This window comes from Corapipo altera, unplaced genomic scaffold (genome assembly GCF_003945725.1).
Source record: "Corapipo altera isolate COAL_440 unplaced genomic scaffold, ASM394572v1 48b, whole genome shotgun sequence".
NCBI classification, from domain to species: domain Eukaryota; kingdom Metazoa; phylum Chordata; class Aves; order Passeriformes; family Pipridae; genus Corapipo; species Corapipo altera.
In genome coordinates this window covers 14,622,937-14,642,727 of record NW_020884884.1, presented here as the reverse complement: position 1 = coordinate 14,642,727, position 19,791 = coordinate 14,622,937, and the positions used below count along the sequence as shown (strand labels likewise).

General features: G+C 44.4%; 1 protein-coding gene across 2 annotated transcripts in view; it reads right to left on the bottom strand.

Moving 5' to 3' along the window:
- The window catches only part of XPO5 (exportin 5), a 29,940-nt gene that overhangs the window by 6,495 nt on the left and 3,654 nt on the right, over window positions 1-19,791 (bottom strand). For both annotated transcript variants that reach the window (XM_027641426.1, XM_027641427.1), the window contains 18 exons: window positions 19,136-19,162; window positions 18,660-18,845; window positions 17,913-17,989; window positions 17,370-17,469; window positions 15,800-15,883; window positions 15,259-15,384; window positions 14,926-15,016; window positions 13,393-13,521; window positions 12,554-12,669; window positions 11,472-11,627; window positions 11,003-11,044; window positions 10,293-10,382; window positions 8,779-8,978; window positions 8,077-8,176; window positions 7,005-7,186; window positions 2,101-2,201; window positions 890-986; window positions 231-367 (listed from right to left, as the gene is read on the bottom strand). In XM_027641426.1, coding sequence (XP_027497227.1) covers window positions 231-367; window positions 890-986; window positions 2,101-2,201; window positions 7,005-7,186; window positions 8,077-8,176; window positions 8,779-8,978; window positions 10,293-10,382; window positions 11,003-11,044; window positions 11,472-11,627; window positions 12,554-12,669; window positions 13,393-13,521; window positions 14,926-15,016; window positions 15,259-15,384; window positions 15,800-15,883; window positions 17,370-17,469; window positions 17,913-17,989; window positions 18,660-18,845; window positions 19,136-19,162 — 2,041 coding nt within the window. The remainder of the gene's footprint in view (window positions 1-230; window positions 368-889; window positions 987-2,100; window positions 2,202-7,004; window positions 7,187-8,076; window positions 8,177-8,778; window positions 8,979-10,292; window positions 10,383-11,002; window positions 11,045-11,471; window positions 11,628-12,553; window positions 12,670-13,392; window positions 13,522-14,925; window positions 15,017-15,258; window positions 15,385-15,799; window positions 15,884-17,369; window positions 17,470-17,912; window positions 17,990-18,659; window positions 18,846-19,135; window positions 19,163-19,791) is intronic.

Sequence of the window (19,791 nt, the reverse complement as noted above, 5' to 3'; positions counted from 1 at the left end):
ATGCCTCCAGAACCACATAAATCCTTTGCATTTACTGTTTCTGACCCCAAGCACTGCTGTTTCTGCTCGTGCCCACCTGGGCTCACACCTCATCCACACCAGGCGTATCCCTGCTTTTTTACCTCCTCAATCACCTTTCTTTGTCTCAGCTATACTGAAAACAATGCAGGTTTCCAGCTTATGTGTTCAAAAGCCTCCTTAGGTGGCCTGAGGCAGTGACGGAAGGATACGGAGCATGGGACGAAGTCTGTAATCAGGAATGTTGTTGAGGTTGTTGAAAGCAGAGCTAAGGAGCTGGGTGGCGAGACCCTCAACGGTGTAGAAATCCTGTTGCATGGAGGGGCCTGCATTTCCCAGGATGTGAAAACTTCAACAAAAAAACAAGTTAGTTGCAAGTCTGCTAGATAACAGGTACCATGTCTCTGGCCTGCAAAGGCTATAAGTACTATCACCTTGAGATCAGATTGTTGCCCTGTTCTTAAGCAAATACTATAGAGAATTTTAGCACCCTATCTCTTTTTTTCCGGGATACCTGCAGAGGGACAATGAATTCAGCATTGAAGCACCACAAGGTACTTTCAAGTGCTACTGTATCCCAGCATGTAATTAAAAGTGGCAGAAGAGACAAACTATCAGTTAAGTGCTCCAATCCAACTACCTAATTGCAGGAAGAGCTAAAGAGCAGATCGACATTTTGAGGTACTTTTTCAGAGACTGTTGCATACGTAAATGGTAGATTACAACCACTGCATATATTCTACCACTGCAGCTTCTACTTGGATACAGTTCGCATCAAAAGTCTAACTCTAAAAGAAGTCAGGCCCCAGCAACAGCCTACTGCTTCAGCTGTGCAGTGTTGGATGGTGTGTGAGAGAGCTGGTGGTCTTACCAGTTGTCGTAGAGGGTACAGAAGAAGCCCTGCATCCTTTCTAAGACTGTTTTGTAAACAGGAGAGTCATAAAGCTCCAGCAAAGGCTGAGGGAGACCTGTGGGAAAGAATAATCTTCAGTTTCATTAATGAGAGCACAGTGCACCTTCAGGACATGCTGGACAGTCCCTAGGCAGCTTAATGGCAGCAAAGGAAGATTTTGGCAAGTACAACACGCATCCAAAATGGAAGTGGTGCCGCAACCCTGGGCCACAACCTCCCCTCAGAGGTCAGACGAGTTCAGGCTGGTTGTACCCAGAGCAGAGGTGCTTCCACTGACGTTGTTACAGCTGCCTAATTTCTCCAAAGGAAAACTTATTCAAGCTATCAGAACCCAGTCAGCAGCAAAGCTGACAGTTGTGCAGCTCCTCTAATAGCTCATCCCTTCAGGTTTGTATTCTCTGTCAGGACACAAGCTACTGTTGAACTAAGACATTAAGAAGTTTGGAGCAGAGATCAAGACCCTGCTGCTTTATGTGCAGGTGTTCACAAACAGAGTTTATAGGTCACAGAAAAGAGGTAAAGGAAGCATATCCTCATTTTATAGATATGAAATGAAGGTAAGAAAGACAAGGCAGCTTCCCCAAAATATTTCACTATCTGTCAGGACCCAAAATTAAACCTCAGTTTCCAAAGTCATGATCCACACTTTATCCACAAAGGCCACCCACTTACTTCTGCTTGGTTGTAAATGCTTCTGTGTTCACAAGCTCAAAGTTGTTTTAGGATGGTTCCAAAAGCCTCTTTCTAATATGCTGTCTGGAAACAAATGACAGGGCCATACTGCACAACTTGGCTCTTGCCCTCCAGGACAGGTCTTTGCACCAGCACTCAGAGCTCCTGCTGAGTACTAATTCTGCTCAAAGGCAGACAATTACAGCACCCCCCAGGTTCTGCAGCCTGAAATGCTATGTTGCAGAGACCACCACCCAACTGGGATAAGCAGTTTGGTAGGGTATCCTTCGTTTTCATGCAGAAGAAATCAATTTGTCTGAGACCAATAACTTATTTAACTTCTTAATTTCAGCAGGTTCAAATCACACCCGAGCTACAAATACTATGAAAAAAATGCCTCTCCAGTCCCTTTTCACTTCCACTGCTATGGATGGACCACTAACTCAAACACCTCTGAGAATCCGTCCACACATTCCTCCCGAAGAGAAGCCTCTTACCTAGAATGGCATTCTTCTCCACCTCCAGCATGTCCAAGGCCTTTGCAAATGTATCCCCCAGCCTAGCCATTATCTCTGGCATGTAGAGATTGTTGTGAGTCCTGAAACAGAAGAGCACTTGGTTTATACTCATGTAAGCAAACCCCTTTTTACCCTTGACAGTGCGATCCTCTCCTTCAGCTTGTGGACAGCTCTTCTGAGGCAGATGATGAGGAAGGTGAGACCAAGCACGTGTGCATGGGATCCCCCTTCCCCACCTGCAAAAATATTGGGGAAGCTGACCCGACAGAGACATGGAGTGATTCCACCTCATGTCCTGAATCTCCTGGCTGCCCCTTCCATTTACTTCAGTTCATCCCACCCCTTGTGAGCACTGGCAGTAAAAACTCCCAGCAATTCTCCAGTTGATGTTGGGAACAGCTTATTAGCTTGGCCAAAGGGATCAGAGAATGTATTTTTAAAACTGACAAGACATCTCAAAAGATCTTCTGCACCTAAGGCCCCTTCAGAGGGAAGGGCTCTTTCAGCTCCAAAATACACACACTGCCCCTCAGGGATGGGTCACAGGCCCCAGAATGGCAGGTGGCACTGGAGGGACTCTAGTGAGAACATCAGTCTGATCAGATGTTACTCGTGGCAAATGCACGTGCCCCTTGGACAACATATCCAGCTGCGAACAATTCCGCATGATCAGGAGGCAGCCAGTCAGCTCTCCACAAGGGACACCAATTCAGCCATGGGTGGCTGGTTCTTGCCATCCAGGCCAAAATGGGTCCTCCCTCTTAGCCAGGGCACTGACACTCAGAGCTGGACTTGGCAGGGGGTGTCTCTCTCACCTACCTCTCTCCTTTGAGACCTCAGACCTCCACTGTGGGTGTCGCCAGCTGCACACAGCACAAATCCTGCAGCCTCCTCCAAAACTGCAATGCCATTGTACCTGCTGCTAGAGGTGATCAAGGGCAACTCAGTATCTCCCCCTCGAGCAGCGTTTCCCAAAGCAGGGGGTACATGGGAATGGCTGGGGGAAGGGAGCGTGGACAGACCTCAGTATGTTCTCCAGTCTCAGCTTTCACTCATGTATTAATGATTGATTTTTAATTTTTTTTTAAGGTCTATGCTCATAATCCTGGCAACCCCAATGCAGTGATGTCTGCCTGCATTTGCAGAAAGCCCAAGTTGGCTCCAAAACAGCAACTATCCTGTTTCTCTCTGCAAGTGTTAAATACTTCTCTGCTCACTGGACTTGAGGAAGGCAAGTATGGAACCTTCATATGAAAAAGCTACACAACAACTTCTTCGTGACTCATACTCTCATTTTGGGCTGGACCTCACCCCATGCAACAGGCCTCAAAGGGGCACAAGCTGATTCTACTCTGCCAAGAGGGGCCAGGAAACGGCCCAGCTTCCACTAAAGTTTGGTTAATGTTGTTCCACCGACTCAAAAAATTGTGCATTTCTGCTTGAGGCTATCCTGAAACCTGGCTACTAAAATAATCTCTTTTATGTCTCCTGCCCACTCTCTGCCAGTGTTGATTTGCCTCATGCTGGGCAGAAGGACAGCAGGACAAACTGAAGGACTGTGGAATTGTAGTGGTGAACCTTGAAATCTCACTGCTCTAACTCCAGCAGGATGGGCCAGATGGTCATATCCTAAAGGAGTGGTCATGGTCCTTAGTTGTTTCAGAGTCCTTGAAGCATTTTCTCAAGTTCAGAGGGCAGATATTCACTCACAGGCTGATCTCCCTTAATACTTCAGCAAGTTCCCAGTGGTAATGGAGGGAAAATGGCCAACCAGCTGCTTCCCATGGGAGTTAGAAAAACATCCAATAGCCCTTATCCACGATGATGTAACCCCTAGGCATGTTCCAGGTGAGACTCTGCACTCCTGGGCATCCCACACACAGGAGAACATGGAACAACAAAATTCAAGAGACATTTATGCTTTAGAAAAGACAAGCAAAGGATATGGCAGGACTTGGGGAATTTTCAGTGATGGTCACAGCTCTGCTATAAAGAGCCTCTGATGCCTAGAGAGATGAGCTTGAAGACCAGAAGATGTGTCCTTTAGGACAGTCCATGATTGAAGAATCTTTTTCCAAAGCTGGAGCCATATACATGGAAAATGCCTACAGCACCCACGTCTATCCAAGAATTCTTTCATTTGGTAATGTCAGCGTCTCCTCATCAGGAGTTCCAAAAAAGCCTTTGTCTATGCAAAACATTTGCTGAGTCTGACCAGTCCATTTGTAACAAAACAGGAACAAATTCCAGCACAATAAAGGCACTGCACCAATCAGTTCATGCAGCTACTGACTGCAGAGATGCACCTTTTTCTAAAAATGGCTGAAAACATGATTTGCGTTTAAATTCAGGAGCGAACAATTTAAGCCAGAAGCTAGAAAACACCTAGATGAAATAAGGTACCACAGAGGACAGGAGAATTATCACTCTGAAAGCTACTAGCAGAGATTAACAAAACAACCTCAAAATATTTCAGTAAATACAGCTATAGAGACAAATACAGGTAGGCACAAAAAGATGCCACTCAAAACTACCTTATTTTGTCTTGTTACCTGGACTGTCATTCTTCTCAGTCCTTTGGTCTCATCCATGACCTACATTCAAGCTACTCACCACCCCAGCAAAGGCCCAGTGGTTTAATGGTTTTCACTGCTTCTGCCTGATAGCACAGAAGAATGCCACACACCACCCAGAGAGCAACAGACCCACCTGCTCAGTCTGCAAAATACCCTTTCTTTGCTCACTGGTGCCTGACTTGGTGCTCAGTTCAGCTGCTCAGCAGGACCCCTGCTGCTGCTACTTGCAGATCTGCTCACTTGGAAACCAACACAGTCTCCAGAAATTTCCACATCTGTCCCACATAAGCAACACTGGACACTGCTTATCTCTACAGAGAGCTGCCTAATGGCACAGACCTAAGAAAAGCATCTATCCCCAAGGAGTAATGCAACTATGTCCCTGAAGGTATCCTCAACACAGGCAGCTTTCCTGCCAGCCAGCCTTCCTCATATCCCTGTATTTCCTGCCTGGTGATAGGCTGCTACAGATTCCATATTCTCCTGTGTTATCCACATTAAAGAGGGCCTGAGAAAGCAGTACTTGGAAAAGGCATCTACAGTCATCCAAGGAAAGAGCAGGAGCTCCACAGCACAAGATCCAACATTTCCAAAAAGATGTGTCATCAACATTGGCACTGAACAACTATGAGCTTGCAGTTGTCATACAGAGGCCTCTGTATCCAGCAGCAGTGATGGAAAAATATGAAGATCTACTGCTCTTAACACATCATTCATTGGTTCCTGTTGGAGCATCCAGCCTTAAGACAAGCCTGGATACCTCTGAGTGAAGTACAGGTTGCTCCATGTATGTTACTACCACATACTCAGAAAATATTCTGGTCTGCAGGTGAGATATTGAACAACACAGATGCATTGTCTCACAAGCACCCCAAACCCGCTGGGGAGCCTCTTCATTTACGTAGATGGGACGTACTGGCTACAGAACATAATTCACGTGTATTCTTGGCAGTGGTAAACAGGTAGGCACAGGGTTTCTGCTTCTCCACAGGTACTGATAAAAGTTGGATGATAGTTTCCTAAGCTTGTTGTAACAGAGGTTCCAAGTGTTTTTACTAATGCATAAATTCTGGCAAGAACAGTGATTGCACGAGCAAAAAGTCTGTCTGTTCCAGCCTGTTCAGACCTTGGGCATTGGTTTAGTTGGTCTCACACAACATGAAACGTTGCAGGCCCTGGAAGAAATGGCATGAGGCTACCTTTACTCAGGCATCTCTACCTGAGCTCTCCCAAAAGTTCATCACAGGATCTTCAGCCTTCCAGAACAAAAGGCAAAAACACTTCAAGCACAACTCTGCAGCTGTAGCTGCTCACTGGCCAAAGTACCACACAGAGTGGTACACAGAGCTTAGCAAAGAGAAACAGCACTCGGGCGGGCCAAGACAACATGTGCTTGTCCTACCAGTCCAGCATGTTGCTTCTCACTGGAAGCAGCACATTCCTGAGCTCAGTGACTACCAAACATACCTTACTAGACAGAGCTCAAGTAATAGGGCCCCTTTCCTCCCAGCCCTGAGAGATGGAAAATCTAAGTGGATCAGAAAATGCTCTTTCCCAACAGGCCATTGCCAAGGACAGAGCCTCAAGTTTTCAAGTATCTAACATGTAGAGTTATTGCACAAAATTGTTCCATAGGTCTGGCAAAATCTCAGTGTCAGGAGTTACCCTGAGACAGATTCCTCCTTCATAGTTCTGGGAACTGTGTTATTCAGGATTTCCCTTTTCTGCCTTCTCTTGCTCCCTCCTCTGGCTGCCCCAAAGCTACACAACACCAGTGACACGCAGAGACACTGCACAGTAACAACAGCCTGAGAGTATGCATCCACTGATTTCCGTAATAGACAGTGCTTCAGGAGGCTGCTGTTCATGTTCAGCAAGACCAGCTTAATTTAACACTGAAGAGAGAACAACACAAACAGGATGCGATGAGAGCTGGGACTGCCCTGGAGCTGACCGGAGAGATGGCCTTGTAGGGGCTGAGGGCAGAGCAGAGATGTTAGTCGAGAAATCATTAAGTGGATGGCAGATTTATAGCAGTGGAGGCGGGGGAGGCAACCCCAGCCCAAGCTCCCACTGGCTTTGACGGACTCTTGAAGGCCAGGTCAATGGACATTCAGAAGGCTCCAGTTTCCCCAGTGCCATTCCCCACTGTGAACAGTCAGGAACAGTACTTGGGCACCTGCACCAGCCTGTGTTCCCACTGGCTTCTCTGGGCAAACATGCTCTGAGCATTCCATGTATTTATCACGGTGCGGCTTTCAGAGGTTGGTAAGACAACATAAATGATTTCAAGTCAACTTGACCCACCTTATGAGAGCAAGTAAATTGTCAAAAAGCTTCAGGACCTGCTCCGTGCAGGGATTACGGTAGATTGGAGTTCCACTGGGCAGGTATCCCAAGAAGAATCCTCCAGCTTTCGCCTCTTCAATAGCAGCAGGCCAGCGAGCTCGTTTCACAACTCCCAGAATTGTGGACACGCAAAAGCTTATCTGCAGCAAGAGATGCGGAGAAAGCATTTCTTAGCCAGAGCACAGCCTGAATAAAGAGGTTTTCAGAGAAACCCATCATCATTCCATCTCAAAGGGAATGCTCTACAGGGAGCCTAACCTCGTGGTAGAAACAAAATCTGGTGGCTTTGCTGCCAAGAAAATGCAGCAAATGGTCATGCTACATTCCATCATCTTCAGACAGCCCTGGCCATGGCATGACGGCCTAGGAATTCACTACCAAACAAAGCATCAACGCATACAGTCTCATGAGTATGCAAGCAGCCAGGTAGGGTGCCCTCTAAAAGAAAGGGTCTACACCATCAGTTCCTCATCTCCTTCATGTGCTGGCACAGATACAAAGATCCACGATGACACAGTGGTCCAACTGCATTAGCCCCAAATCACAAGCACAGCTCTGTGGGCTACATTTCAGTGTCTTCTACAGACCTAAACATAGCAACTCTGTTTGCAGTCTGTCCAAATGAAGACTTTCCACTAACAACTCAAACAACACGAATCTTCTCGGACAAAATTATATTCCATGCTGCAGCCTCAGCATGTTTTCCATTGCGCTTGGTTCAAAAAGCACAATTCCCTGCACTGTATTTCCACAAATCATGTAAACCCATTGCTTCTCCAAAACCAAACTCTGCTACACAAAGAGTAGGGGCCAGTGTGCTTCATTCTGATGAATAATCTGGATTTCCATAGCCTACATGCTCAAAGAGCAAAAGTCAGCCTGTCATTCTGCAATCTGAAAAACCTACTGATCCACACTCTAAATGCAGATGATCAGGAGACCTTCTGTGTAATCACAACAGAAATGTGGGATGGAAGGAGGCAAGTCTCATCTCACCACCAAATACACCTCTCCTGGTAATGATACTCACCCTAGAGCGGTTCAGGCCACTAGGGTCTTCCAAGACTGGATCGGCAGTTTTGTTGTCTGCACCCACATAGGAGATAAAGGCTTCAGGATCCGAGAGGACTCTGGTAGCAGCAAAAGACAGCAATGGAGATTATTGTTTGTACCAAGGAACTTGAGCGGAGCTTTGCACTGGCAATAATCATCTAAACAAACACAGAGCAGGCTAGAGAGACTAGCTAGTGCTCCATGCTGTACATAGGGACATGATCAAAACGCACCAGAGATGTGTACACTCTCCAAATATCTCCAGTTCTCTTGGGTCGTGAGGACCAGAAACTTCTGAATCTCTTAAGAAGAGAGCCCTGCTGGGAAAACTCTTGTGCATGCCCAGCTACCCAGGGCTGCAGGACACCTCAGCTTTAGTAAGGAGAGCTCAACTTCATACCTTGTACTGGGGATGAGCAAAGACATCTTTTATTTCTCATTTTCTGCAAATGCTTTGAGCATCCTGGGGAATATTCCTCCATTACCTTAAACAAGTCTTACCTAGCAATTAGACTGTTGACAGTTTCTGAACTGCAGGAGAGCTATTACCACAGTGACTGCCCAGAGCATAGGAGGTCATGAGGCACCCCACCACCCTCATTTGCTTTTGTGTCCCCTATTGGCCACAACAGTACCTCTGCAACACCTCCAGCTCAAAGCTCAGAAAAACAGCCCGTACCTCTGCATCTCTGGGGAGAGCCATAAGCCAGCAACAGGAGCCATGAGCTCCTCCAGGAAAGCTTTCTGTCTCTCATAGTCCTTAAACTGGTTGCTGATGAGGACAAGGGCCTCCATAAGAGCACACTTCTCCATCTGCGTCAGAAGTAGCTCATTGGAGAGCAGCTGCTTCACGTGGTTGTACAACATCTCAAAGTTTGGCTAGAAAACACATAAAAGTAGAAGAGCATCATGCATTTGGTATGGAGGAGGGTGACTGGGGGAAGCAGAGGAAGGGTGTACCGTACAGCTGGAGAAGTATGTCTGTTACCTTTTCTCTACACAGCCATCTCCTCCTCAGACTTAAGTTTCTCTGAATGTTCAGTCTAAGAGAAGTTCTATTTTCCCCTACCCTTCTATCATTATCCTGCATCCAGTTTACTTTCACTCTCCAAAATGAATGAAATAGGAAGAGGAAATCTCTCTCAAGGAAGTCATAGCCCTTAAAGCAGTGTCACACCTCGAAATAGTTCTATAGTGCTTTTATTTGCTCACAGAAAGCACCTTGCTTCTTTGGCCAGACTTGGGACTCTTCCACCTCTTTGCTCACGATGAAGTAAGTAACAACTCTTATGGATACTACTATCTCCACAGGAATTCTTGAGTTTCTTCCCTACCTTCTCTAGTTGCAACCACATTTACCTATAACTTTGTATAAGCATTAGCAATCATGCCCCATTTAGCAAAGTTCTCTGAACATCTTTTGGAGCAGCTCTGGGTCCTTGGCTCTTCCAGTGAGGACGTCTGGCTGGCCATGGGAAAGAGACAGCTAAAGCTAAGGACCAATAAAGCAGAACAAAGACTAACCCACTAGTTCTTAGCATCTTATTGCAAAATGCAGAGTGGAACCCCTAAATTACCTTAATTAGCATCCTTTAAAAATGTCTTTGTTTAAACTAGCAATGTCCTACAGTGCTCCCATAATCCTAGAGCACCCTCCACAGAAACACCTCTAAACAAAGGAGTTCAGAGCTAGGCATGTTGCATGCAGGCTGTTTAGTTCAGCAAAACAAACAAAACATGGCTCATGGATTTTAAATATGTTTGTCAATTCTAATCTCCCTGAGCTCATCCAGAAAACAAATACTCTCCTCTTCTTCCTACATTCTGTTAAGTAACAGAAGAAAGTCTAGTGATTAGTCACACTAGTGCCTTTAGCTAATGAATCAACTGAGACCACCACAGGTGACAACATGGAAATTTGGTGAACATCCCTATAAAACCAATGCAGTGCTGCTTGTATCCTCCTCCTGATCCCTTCTACATTTAACTCATCACTTCACAATTCAACTTTTCAGGCAGAAAATTTTTCAGGGGGGAAGAAGGGAGGTATAGGGAATAAAACACTTTGTCATTTGTGCAGCAGGAATGTTTCTTGCAAGAAAAGCAGAGACCGTAGGCAAGGAAGCTGAAGATCCCACAAAATCCAACTGAAATTGAGGCAAGACTCTTCATGATGGAGTTGCATTTTCATACCAGGACAAGCTGAGGGTAATCCCGACACATCTTTATGATTGAGGAGCATGCATGCCTTCTCACATTCTTCACTGCTCGAGTTCTAGGAGCCTGGACAGACATAACAAACATCAATGCAACAAAACAGAAGTTCAGACAAATTCAGGGTATCTTCAAGAGACATATGCATTACATATAGTTTTCTCCACTGTTGAGTACAGATGAAAAACACATTTCCATGCCTCCTCCCCTACCCCCAAACAATCATATAGCAATCAGATTTCCTCTGCCAAGCAATAGCCAACTCAAGACATCCATTTTCAAACAAGCTGTACTTCAGGAGTGAGGATGCCATGGCTCTTACTATTTTAAGACTCCAAGCACTCCCTAGGTAGCTGGAAGCTTTACAGCCATCCTTCTAATGTATACTAATACTGCAGAATACACATAGCTAATCAAGGGATTTCACTCTCAGGAAAGCCAACATTAACCAGGGAACTAAGTGTACTGGCCTTACACCATGCCTGTGGCCTTCTAAGCTTGTGAGCCAAAGCTTAGCCTATGTTGACCACAAAGAGATCAGTAATATCTAGACTCCCCAGCTTTTCCAGGAGCAGAGCTATACTCGAGAAACCTAATACAGCACAGTCTTCAGACTCAGCAAGCTTTCCAATAGAATATGATTTGATCCAATTGTTACAGCTCATTAGCAGATAATAATTCGGACGTACCTTACTTTCTTCTGTAACTTCAAAGGTAACTGAAGCAAATAGCTGTAAGAAAAGAGAGGAAAAATCAAAAAATTCACATCATTTGTTAGTATCTAGCACTTGTGTCTGTTTGTGTCCGTTTGAGTTCAAGGAACAGATCATCAGAATATAGTGCAATTTCATTAAAGTCAGTAAAGAACCCCTGACAAAGTTGAAAGATGAATCATCAATACAGTGAGGCCTTGAAGTAAAACATGGTGTTTACTGGCCAGAGCATGCACTTTAAGATTTAAGGCTAAGAACTGTAAAATTTGGGTTATTTGACATTATTGTTCTTGAACAAGCCTCAGTTTTGGTTTTTCCCATCTCTGACATGAAGGATAGTCCTTTCCTGAGAGTAACACCAAGAGGATTAACTCCTGCAGTTTAGTGCAAGAGTGCTGCACCGCAAAAGGCCCCCCTGATTTTAGCATGATTTGTATGCACCTACCTTGGAAAGCACTTGGGGTAGGTATTCCGGTCGGTAGGTGACAAATGGAAAGAGAGCAGAGACATTGGTGAGCACACAGGACAGGATGAGAGGATCTTTTGTTTCAAAGTTAAGGACAAGTTGCAGTAGCTCTATGCCATCATTGACTGGGATTTCCTGCAAAGGTAGCAAAAAGAAGGAGGAAAGAAAAAGGGAGGCAACACTCAGTACTTCAGCCTGCAGCACACTTCCTACCAACACCTAGAGCTAGGCTGTGCAGCTGCTGCTGCCCTATCAGGCCTCTCAGCTGGACACAGCTGTTCTCAAAGCAGAAAGAAAAGCAGCAGAAAACTCAGTTTAACTGTGTGCTATGTGCACTTGCTAAGGGAAGGAGGACAGCAGCATTGCCATTGCTGGTAGGGCAGTCTTGAGACATCAGTCTCTAGTCCCCATACTATTGCTTGCATCTCTGGGAAAGGAAAATTTTCTCTCTTTGGCTCCCAATTCTCTTGACACTGTCCAACAGATTCCACGTTTAACTAACTGTATTGACCCATATAATTATTCTATTGTGATGAGACCAACAAACTGTAAGTGCATGAGCAGTCTAAAAAAAAGCCCCAAGTCGGTCTACATCAGACAGGAAAAAAAACCACTTTCCTTCTGATTCACCTGTTGTTGAACAAAAAGAAGAGAGAAAATGCTTCTGATCCTACTCCCTGGGCATGAGTTTCTCTCATTTAGTTAAAACATTAAAAAAGAAAATTGAAAAAATCTAATCAAGGGAAAATTAAAAGCAATAAACTCCTTAAGCAATCCTCCTGTAGCAAGGCACTATGTCAAAACATGTCACCTGAGCACTCTCCTTGACTTCTCATGGCATAGTGCCCAGAACCAAGACATGCCTGACAGTAAGCCAGTACGAGTTTAGTCCCATCAAAAGAAGGGTCCTCCTGATAATGGCTCACCAAGCAACCTGGGGTTTTCCATAGTTACTACAACCAGTTGCTACAGACTTTTCAAGAACAACAGAGCTGAAAAAACACACTTGTGTCAACCCAGAACAAGCCAGGAGAGAAGGCAAGAGCAGCAGCTACACATACATCTTTATCCATGGTGCGAAACATCTGGCTGATGATGCTCTCCGAGAAGAAGGTCATGGCATCCCACTGCACAAACGATGGAGAAAAGATGGAGCAGAGACCTTCGCCAGTCTTAGCTGAAAGGAAGAGAACACTGGAGCTCTCACCATGCTCCTCAACAGTAGCCTGATGAGCTCCTGCACTGTAACATCTTAGCACTCAAGTATTTTGTCCACACAGCTCCCCCTGCAGATGCCTTGCAGAGACGCACTGGGAGCAATTAACATACTCCCATGTGATTTGCTTCATTCAAGTGAAGGCTCCAAGTCTGACCTTGGAGATACCATACAGAGCAACATCAACAAATCACAGAAGGGAAAAGGAGGGACACTACACGCCCAGACTCAGTACTGCAGGCAAGACTGCCCTTGGTGTGACTGTGCAGAGCACCAAGTGGCCTGCCTTCACAGGAGGAAAGCAATGTGAGTGACACACAGAGTTGTCAGACAGGTACAGCTTCCCTAACAAAACTAATCAATATGTTACAGAGATAAAATGGCCCAAATAATTCTAAAATTGTATCAGAGGGATAGTTGTATCTGTTCTGCAGAGAGATTTGAGGGGAGGAAAGAAGAAGTTAGGGGCTTTACATTAGCTATTCCATATGTAGACTGTAAAGGCTTAAATTATGGGAGGGGTGGGTTTGATTTGATTTTACTTTTAACTTACAAAGACCTTAAAAGCCTGAAGATCTAGTGTGGAGTCTTGGGCCCTCCTTAAAAAAACCCAACAACATCAACAAAAAAAGGCCAAGAGGTTTCTACAAATCCCATATCCCTATTTTTTTTCAGGTAGCCTACAGTTCAGGGGTCCAGTATCGACAGGAGCTGTGAGCTGGTACTTCAGCCACTCTCCAGCCATTTGGAAGCCAGTTCGAGGGTCCAGACGACAAGCCATCCTCATCACCTCTCCTTGCTGGGCTCGGAAAGCTGCAGTGAAAAATCACACATGCAAAACCAAGCTGATGCTGCAAATTTTCCTCCCCCAAACCTCACGTCCAGCTTTGCAGGCCTGGGAACATTATGGACTGTTGCTCTGGCAGAGGCTGTGTAGTAAGCTCAGATACACAGTCAATAAACCAGGTCCAACAGGATGGACAATTTTTGAAGTGGTTTAAGTGGACTAAAAAAAATGATGGTTTAGCATTAAAAAAGGTGCAATTAAAGCGCAATATGAATTATGAAAATCTATTCTAAATCCAGATTTACCACAGTTAAGTCTCTATTTTTCATTTTAAAAATTCTTTGAACTCTAAACATTTGCTGCTTACAATTATCTTGGAATACTTAAGTAGAAAAACAGTATTAGATAACTACCACTTCCTTCAGCTAAACACAGTTTTTCTAGATTATTCAACTAACGACAAATTCACGTGAACTCAAAAGCCCAGTCATCTTGTTTTCAAAGATACTAAAAGCTAAGTACAGAACAGCAATTTCATTTGTTTCAAAATATTCCAGTGCATGACCACGCAAAAGAATCAGCTCTGCTGACTACAAATGCAACTTGTATTCTTTAATGAAGTTGTTTTATCAGGTAATTTTATTTTGTGCTTCAAATCAGTTATGTTTTCTTATATATGTAATGTCTTCAATATATTTAACTCCCTAAAACTATTTCAAATTCTGGTTTTGTGCATTTAGCTACTTTCTGGTTTCTACACAAATAGATTTATTACAATAAGTAAAAAATAAACTATTCAATAAGCAATAAAAAAATGCAACACTTATAATCTTTAGACATAAATGTAAAAATTTATATATTTTATTAAGTATATCCTCCCAGCCACCAAGCGAGTACCAAACTACACTCGCCAGTGAGAACCAACCTCAATTTTGGGAATACAAAACAAAAGAAAAATAAAATTATTAATATGCAGTGCTGATTTAAGATCATGATTAAATTTGGCCATTTTAATTGCTCAACTCTAGCTATTCGCTGAATCAGAAGCATCTTACCAGAGCCAAGACAGATTTTCTTTCTGGAATGACATTTAAAGTCTTTAGTAAGCTGCTTTCCTCTCCTAACCTGAGCATGACCTGAGGTTGTTTCATTTCCTCCTCTAGGTGACCAAGAGGTACATTTTCTTTGACACCAGGTAGCAAGTACTACCAGGCCATCTACCCAGCCAGCAAGCAAAGTAATAGCAAAAAGGAAGTAAAATTACATGCATGAGCTGCCACAGGAAAATCCTAATTAATTTACTCCAAGATCCAAGCTGAAAAAGTCAAGACACAAATGGAAGCTGCCAAGCCCATATGGCAGGCTCCAAGCTCAGCCAGTAGGAGGAAAGGCACAGACAACAGAATCCAGAAAGGGTGAAGGCAACTTACAGTTGAAGAAGGCATTGAAGTCCTCATCACTGTCAAAATCAAAGCGGGAGTATTCACAAATGGGGCTGTCTGTTTTAGAGGGAAAGCCCACCTGAAGACAAAGCGGATAAGGTCAGGAAGAAAGAGAAGTCACCTATCACAGCTAATACCAGCTTCAAGGAGACGAAGGTTGGAGGCAAGGAGCAGACAGGAAAACACTGTGATAGTCTGCTCAGTGGCCTGGAGATCGTGTCTCTGCCAGACACAGTAAAAAAGTAGTTTCTCCCCCATGACCCACAGGTCGCGTTCACCTAGGCACCTTGTCACACCCAACCAGTCGCAGTTCCCACATACCTTCACTAGGCTGGTCATAGATGCATGGAGATACCTGGGAATGATAGCCAGCAATAAGGGGTCACGGGACAGAACTTCATGCCGGAACAGGGCTCCCCACGTGATCTGGGTGGAAGAGCGAAGAAACTGGAGGGAGAACAGAAAAAAAAGAGAGGAAGAGAGAAGGATTTCAGTGCTGGAACTTCCACTGCTAACATTAAGCATTGCTATCAGAAAGCAACAGTAAATTATGCTGACTATTCAGTTGAGGCCAAGGCACCTTGCAGGCACAATCCAAATTTCCACAACACCAAAAATCTCTAAGTAAATACTAGGCCTGATTGCAAATTCTGCCTTTTCTACTCAGCACCTCTGTGCCATGCACTGTTCCAGCTGGGGTGGTAATGGAGTAGAAACCACTGCCTGTTGGGTCTTCAGCTGAAATGGAGAGCCTGGAGACCAATACTTGGCAGCTGAAGTTCTGCAGTCTTCTGTAGGTTAGCTCAATTATGTATTCACACACTTACAGAGGCATACATGAGACTTTCAACCCTTTACATACCTGGCTGGGATGGGTTGTGAAGGCTAAAAATGACTCAAGGTATTTTCCAAAGTTGGCTGGCGTTTCCACGTCACAATATGAGCCCTACGAGGAAGATGAACAATTTCAGACAAAATACTAAGTCTGTGGCAGGTTGGGCTCACAAATGGTATGTTTCATGGTAAAACAGGAGCACTACATCCAAGGCCATAGACTGTGAAAGAGCAGAGACAGAAATCCTGCACAACTGGTTTTTCAAAACCAGTATAGCCCAAGGAGCATCAGGTTCTGCTGACCATCCTGGGGGTGCTGGAGACACCACCCCACCCCCATTCCACAGTAAAGGGTGACTTCTCAGACAGTAGAGTTCCATTAAAACCAAATTCACAACCACCACTGCTGCTGCTGCCACGAGTCACAATTTTACTCCTATTGGGTCAAGCCCACCCAGCAGTACCAAAGTAGAGCAATTCAAACTGCAGTATTTACAAGTAAATACCCAGACGATTTCCCTCCCATTTCTCTGTTTGCTGTATTTAACATATAGATATCCATGACTAGTAACTTTCTGGGAAGTTTGTCAGGAAAATAAGTTTTGCCTGGAGTCATAAATTCAAGATTTTGCTACTCCTCACTAATCGTAACATGACCTGGTGCCATCAAGATCCTTGTTCTGAAGTTGTACAGCTCAGTGCTGCCTCTCCCAAGTGAATCTGAAGAGAGGACTCAAATCTCCATGTCATTACTTCATTACGGATAGACAGCTCCCACTGCCTAACAGCAAGTGGAGTCACTGAGAGTAATAATGCAACTATATTACTGAGAGTAATAATGCAACTATATTACTGAGAGTAATAATGCAACTCTGTTTACTGTCAATTCTTTTTAGGGGTAAATTCTCAAAGGTTGGCTTTGGTTTTCTCTTTCTCTCCCTGTGAGAATTTACTTTGCTCTATAACTTTTACAGGCTGGCTGCCTAAATCTCCCCACGAACATGCCTCTCAACATGCCTGCTCTCAATATTATAGAAGCACTGTGCTGAATGGAGTGAGATTCACCAATCAGTATGGCATGAACAATATGAACTTCTATCTTCACCTCAACATTGACACAAAGGATCACAAAGATGAACAGCAGGAACAAAACCCGTTTCTTCCTCTGGCTTGAGAGAATCTTGGTAGAATAACAAACAGGTACACTCTGAGTTATTTTTACAGGGTAATTTAAAAGGCTTCCAACAGAAGAGTAATTTCCTGGAGTAGATTTTCTGTATCAGTAGTCAGCAAGAAACTTGACCACTTTTAAATGAATTGTTAGCATTTTACAGAGGTTATAGGAGGTGGTTCTTGATGACAGCAAAGCCCTGGAATCAGTTAGGGTCCCTCCATTCTACATTCCTATGACTTAGCGGGATACAGTTTTCCACTTAAAAGCAGAGCCATTTCTGCCTTTTCCAAACGTGTGCAGAGAACCCTACAGTTGCCAAAGGTGCAGAGAGAATCCTGGTCCTACCTTAGATCAGGGTTGCCTCAAGCCTCAGCCCTAAAAACTAGCCTTGCCAGGGTTGCTGTTGGTATTAGTAAAGACTTACTAGCAACGCACATAGCTGGCTGCCCAATGCGCACAAAACTTGGCAAAGTCTCTTCAAGAAAACATAGTGCTTCTCCACCAGGCCTTCTCCATCTGCTGTCCTGGGAATGAGGGGAGGGGGGAAAAACAGGATCACAGTTACTCATGCTGTAGGTAACAGGCACACTGCTGTCTATCTTGTAGATAAAAAGAGGACTAGAGCAATTTGATTTTATTGCAGTGGGATTTTCTTTGCTATTATCAAGAAGTACTGCTTTATTGGCATCTAAAACCTCTGAAATTGCCTCTCTGAAAGAGTTTCTCCTCTTGATCAGTTTCAGGCTAAAACAGAAAGCCAGGGAAGCTGTGATATTTTGTGATATTTGTCCTTCAATTATGGGATTTGAAAAAAAGTGCAGTTTTTCAAGTTTTGCAAAAGAAATGGTGGTTTCGTTCTCTCCTATCCAGTCCCTGCTTCCCGCAGTTAAGCAACAATATCTTTTGCACTTACAAAGTCATTTGTGTGCAGTTTTGTGTGAAATCACAGTGGCAGGATGGTACTCACTGGGCAGCAGAGAGAATGCAGTGCATGGCAACGTCTCCAAACAAGACCATCAGAGGCTTCCGATCCTCCAGCTTACCCTACATGCAAAATGCCTCAATTAGAACATAACTATGTAACTATTTAATTCCATTACAAGCAAAATTAGGAGATTCGCAGTTTTTCTTCCAGCAGAGGAGGGGCGTACAGTCCACATATGATTTAAGTAAAAGCTTGCCAAAAATTCTAAGGTATTTCTGATCTAAAAAAAATTCTGCAAGCAATGCCCCCACGGGAACTTTAAACCACACAACCGATCCTGAGACATTAACTCTTCTTCACAGAAGGCTGGCTTAGTTACCTACAGGCAGCTGATAAACACTCAGCCTTGACACTAAGGTGCTAGTGAATGTATGGGTCAAATCACCTGTTTATATCCTGCTGTCATGCCTCTGAGCTGCCAGGTGACGCAGCTGATGATAGCATTTCCCACTTCACAGTTGTAGGAAGTGGGGGTAAAAAGTCAGTGGGGACCTCCAACTTTGAACTGCAAGCAGAGGCGAGCACAGAAGTTGGAGAGGGTTCCAACAGTTGCTGTATGTATTGTGCTGGCATGACATTCACACCAAATATGATTAACATAATCAGTGAAATTTGAATTTTGTTTCTTAAATAAAAGGGCAAAGATATCAGTGCTCAATCTGGAGAATTATATAGGAAAATAGGAGGAAAATAAAGGGCAGCCAGAGGAGCTGGGGAGGAAGAACTCACTTTCCTGCTGACAGCAATCAGAAGACACTCTGCTGCTCCCACTTGGAGTTCAGGCTCATTTAGGAGTAGACATAACATCTCCAAGAGCTTGCAGTTGTCTGCTGTGATATGGCTTAGGGCTACCCAGTCAATGTAGCCAGCCAAAGTGTTGAGTGCTGCTATCCCCACACGGCAGTTTGCCTGGGCCTGTGAACAGAGAGGAGGCAAGAGGTCAGAGCCAGAGAAAAACACCAATTCCCATCCAAAGCCATCCACTCCCTGGAATAACAGTGCCAAGAACTCCCTGTAAAGCGAGAAATTTGGACCCTTCTGCTGCTATGCCTCACTTCTCAATGCATTTGTATTATGAGGGAAAAAAACCTATATGTAAATGAGAATGGCAGGCAACAGGCTCCAAAGCCTGGGAAAAGCCTAGTTCTAAACAACTTGCATATTAAGAATGACTAATGCACTAACTCCTATATAGCTCTACTCACCTTTGGCTCCTGAGCCAGATCAGTCTTCTGAAAAAGAAAGAACAGATTAAGTAAGTGGCCAGCTACAGTACATGCTTCCACCCAGCCACTGCTGAAAAAGGCAGCCAGAACAGCTCCCTAGTGGAAGAGGCTGCATCACAGTCTCCCACTTAGGACATTGCTGCAGCCAACAAAACCACCACCACAGCCCCCTGAGAGGTAGGACAACGGGACTCTGAATTGCAAGTTAAGCCACACCTTCCTTCTCATCCAAAAGATAACACTCCAGTCAGCAGGCACCAGAGAGACAAAGGGGACAAGGAAAGGTATTTTGGTGCTTCCTGGAGGCCTCCAGGGAAGACACTTTCCACCTTCAAGAGCATCTTACATCCAAAAGTCAGACTAAAAAATGCTGGTGGCTTTTATGTGCCAAGATTCAGGTCTGAAAAGGGTGATTTGTCCGTGGTCAGAAAGGCAGCTGGAGAGAGCTGGGGCAACAGCTTACAGCCTGACTCCCAGTCCCAGACACTTAACAGCAACAATGCACTGCTTGCACCATCTTTTTGCCTAATGCAAGAGAGTCCCTCAGACACTTAAATTTGATTTGTTTTTCAGATACAAAGACACCACAAACAAGGTTTAGGTTTGGAAACTCTGTTCATCGATCTATTCACTGC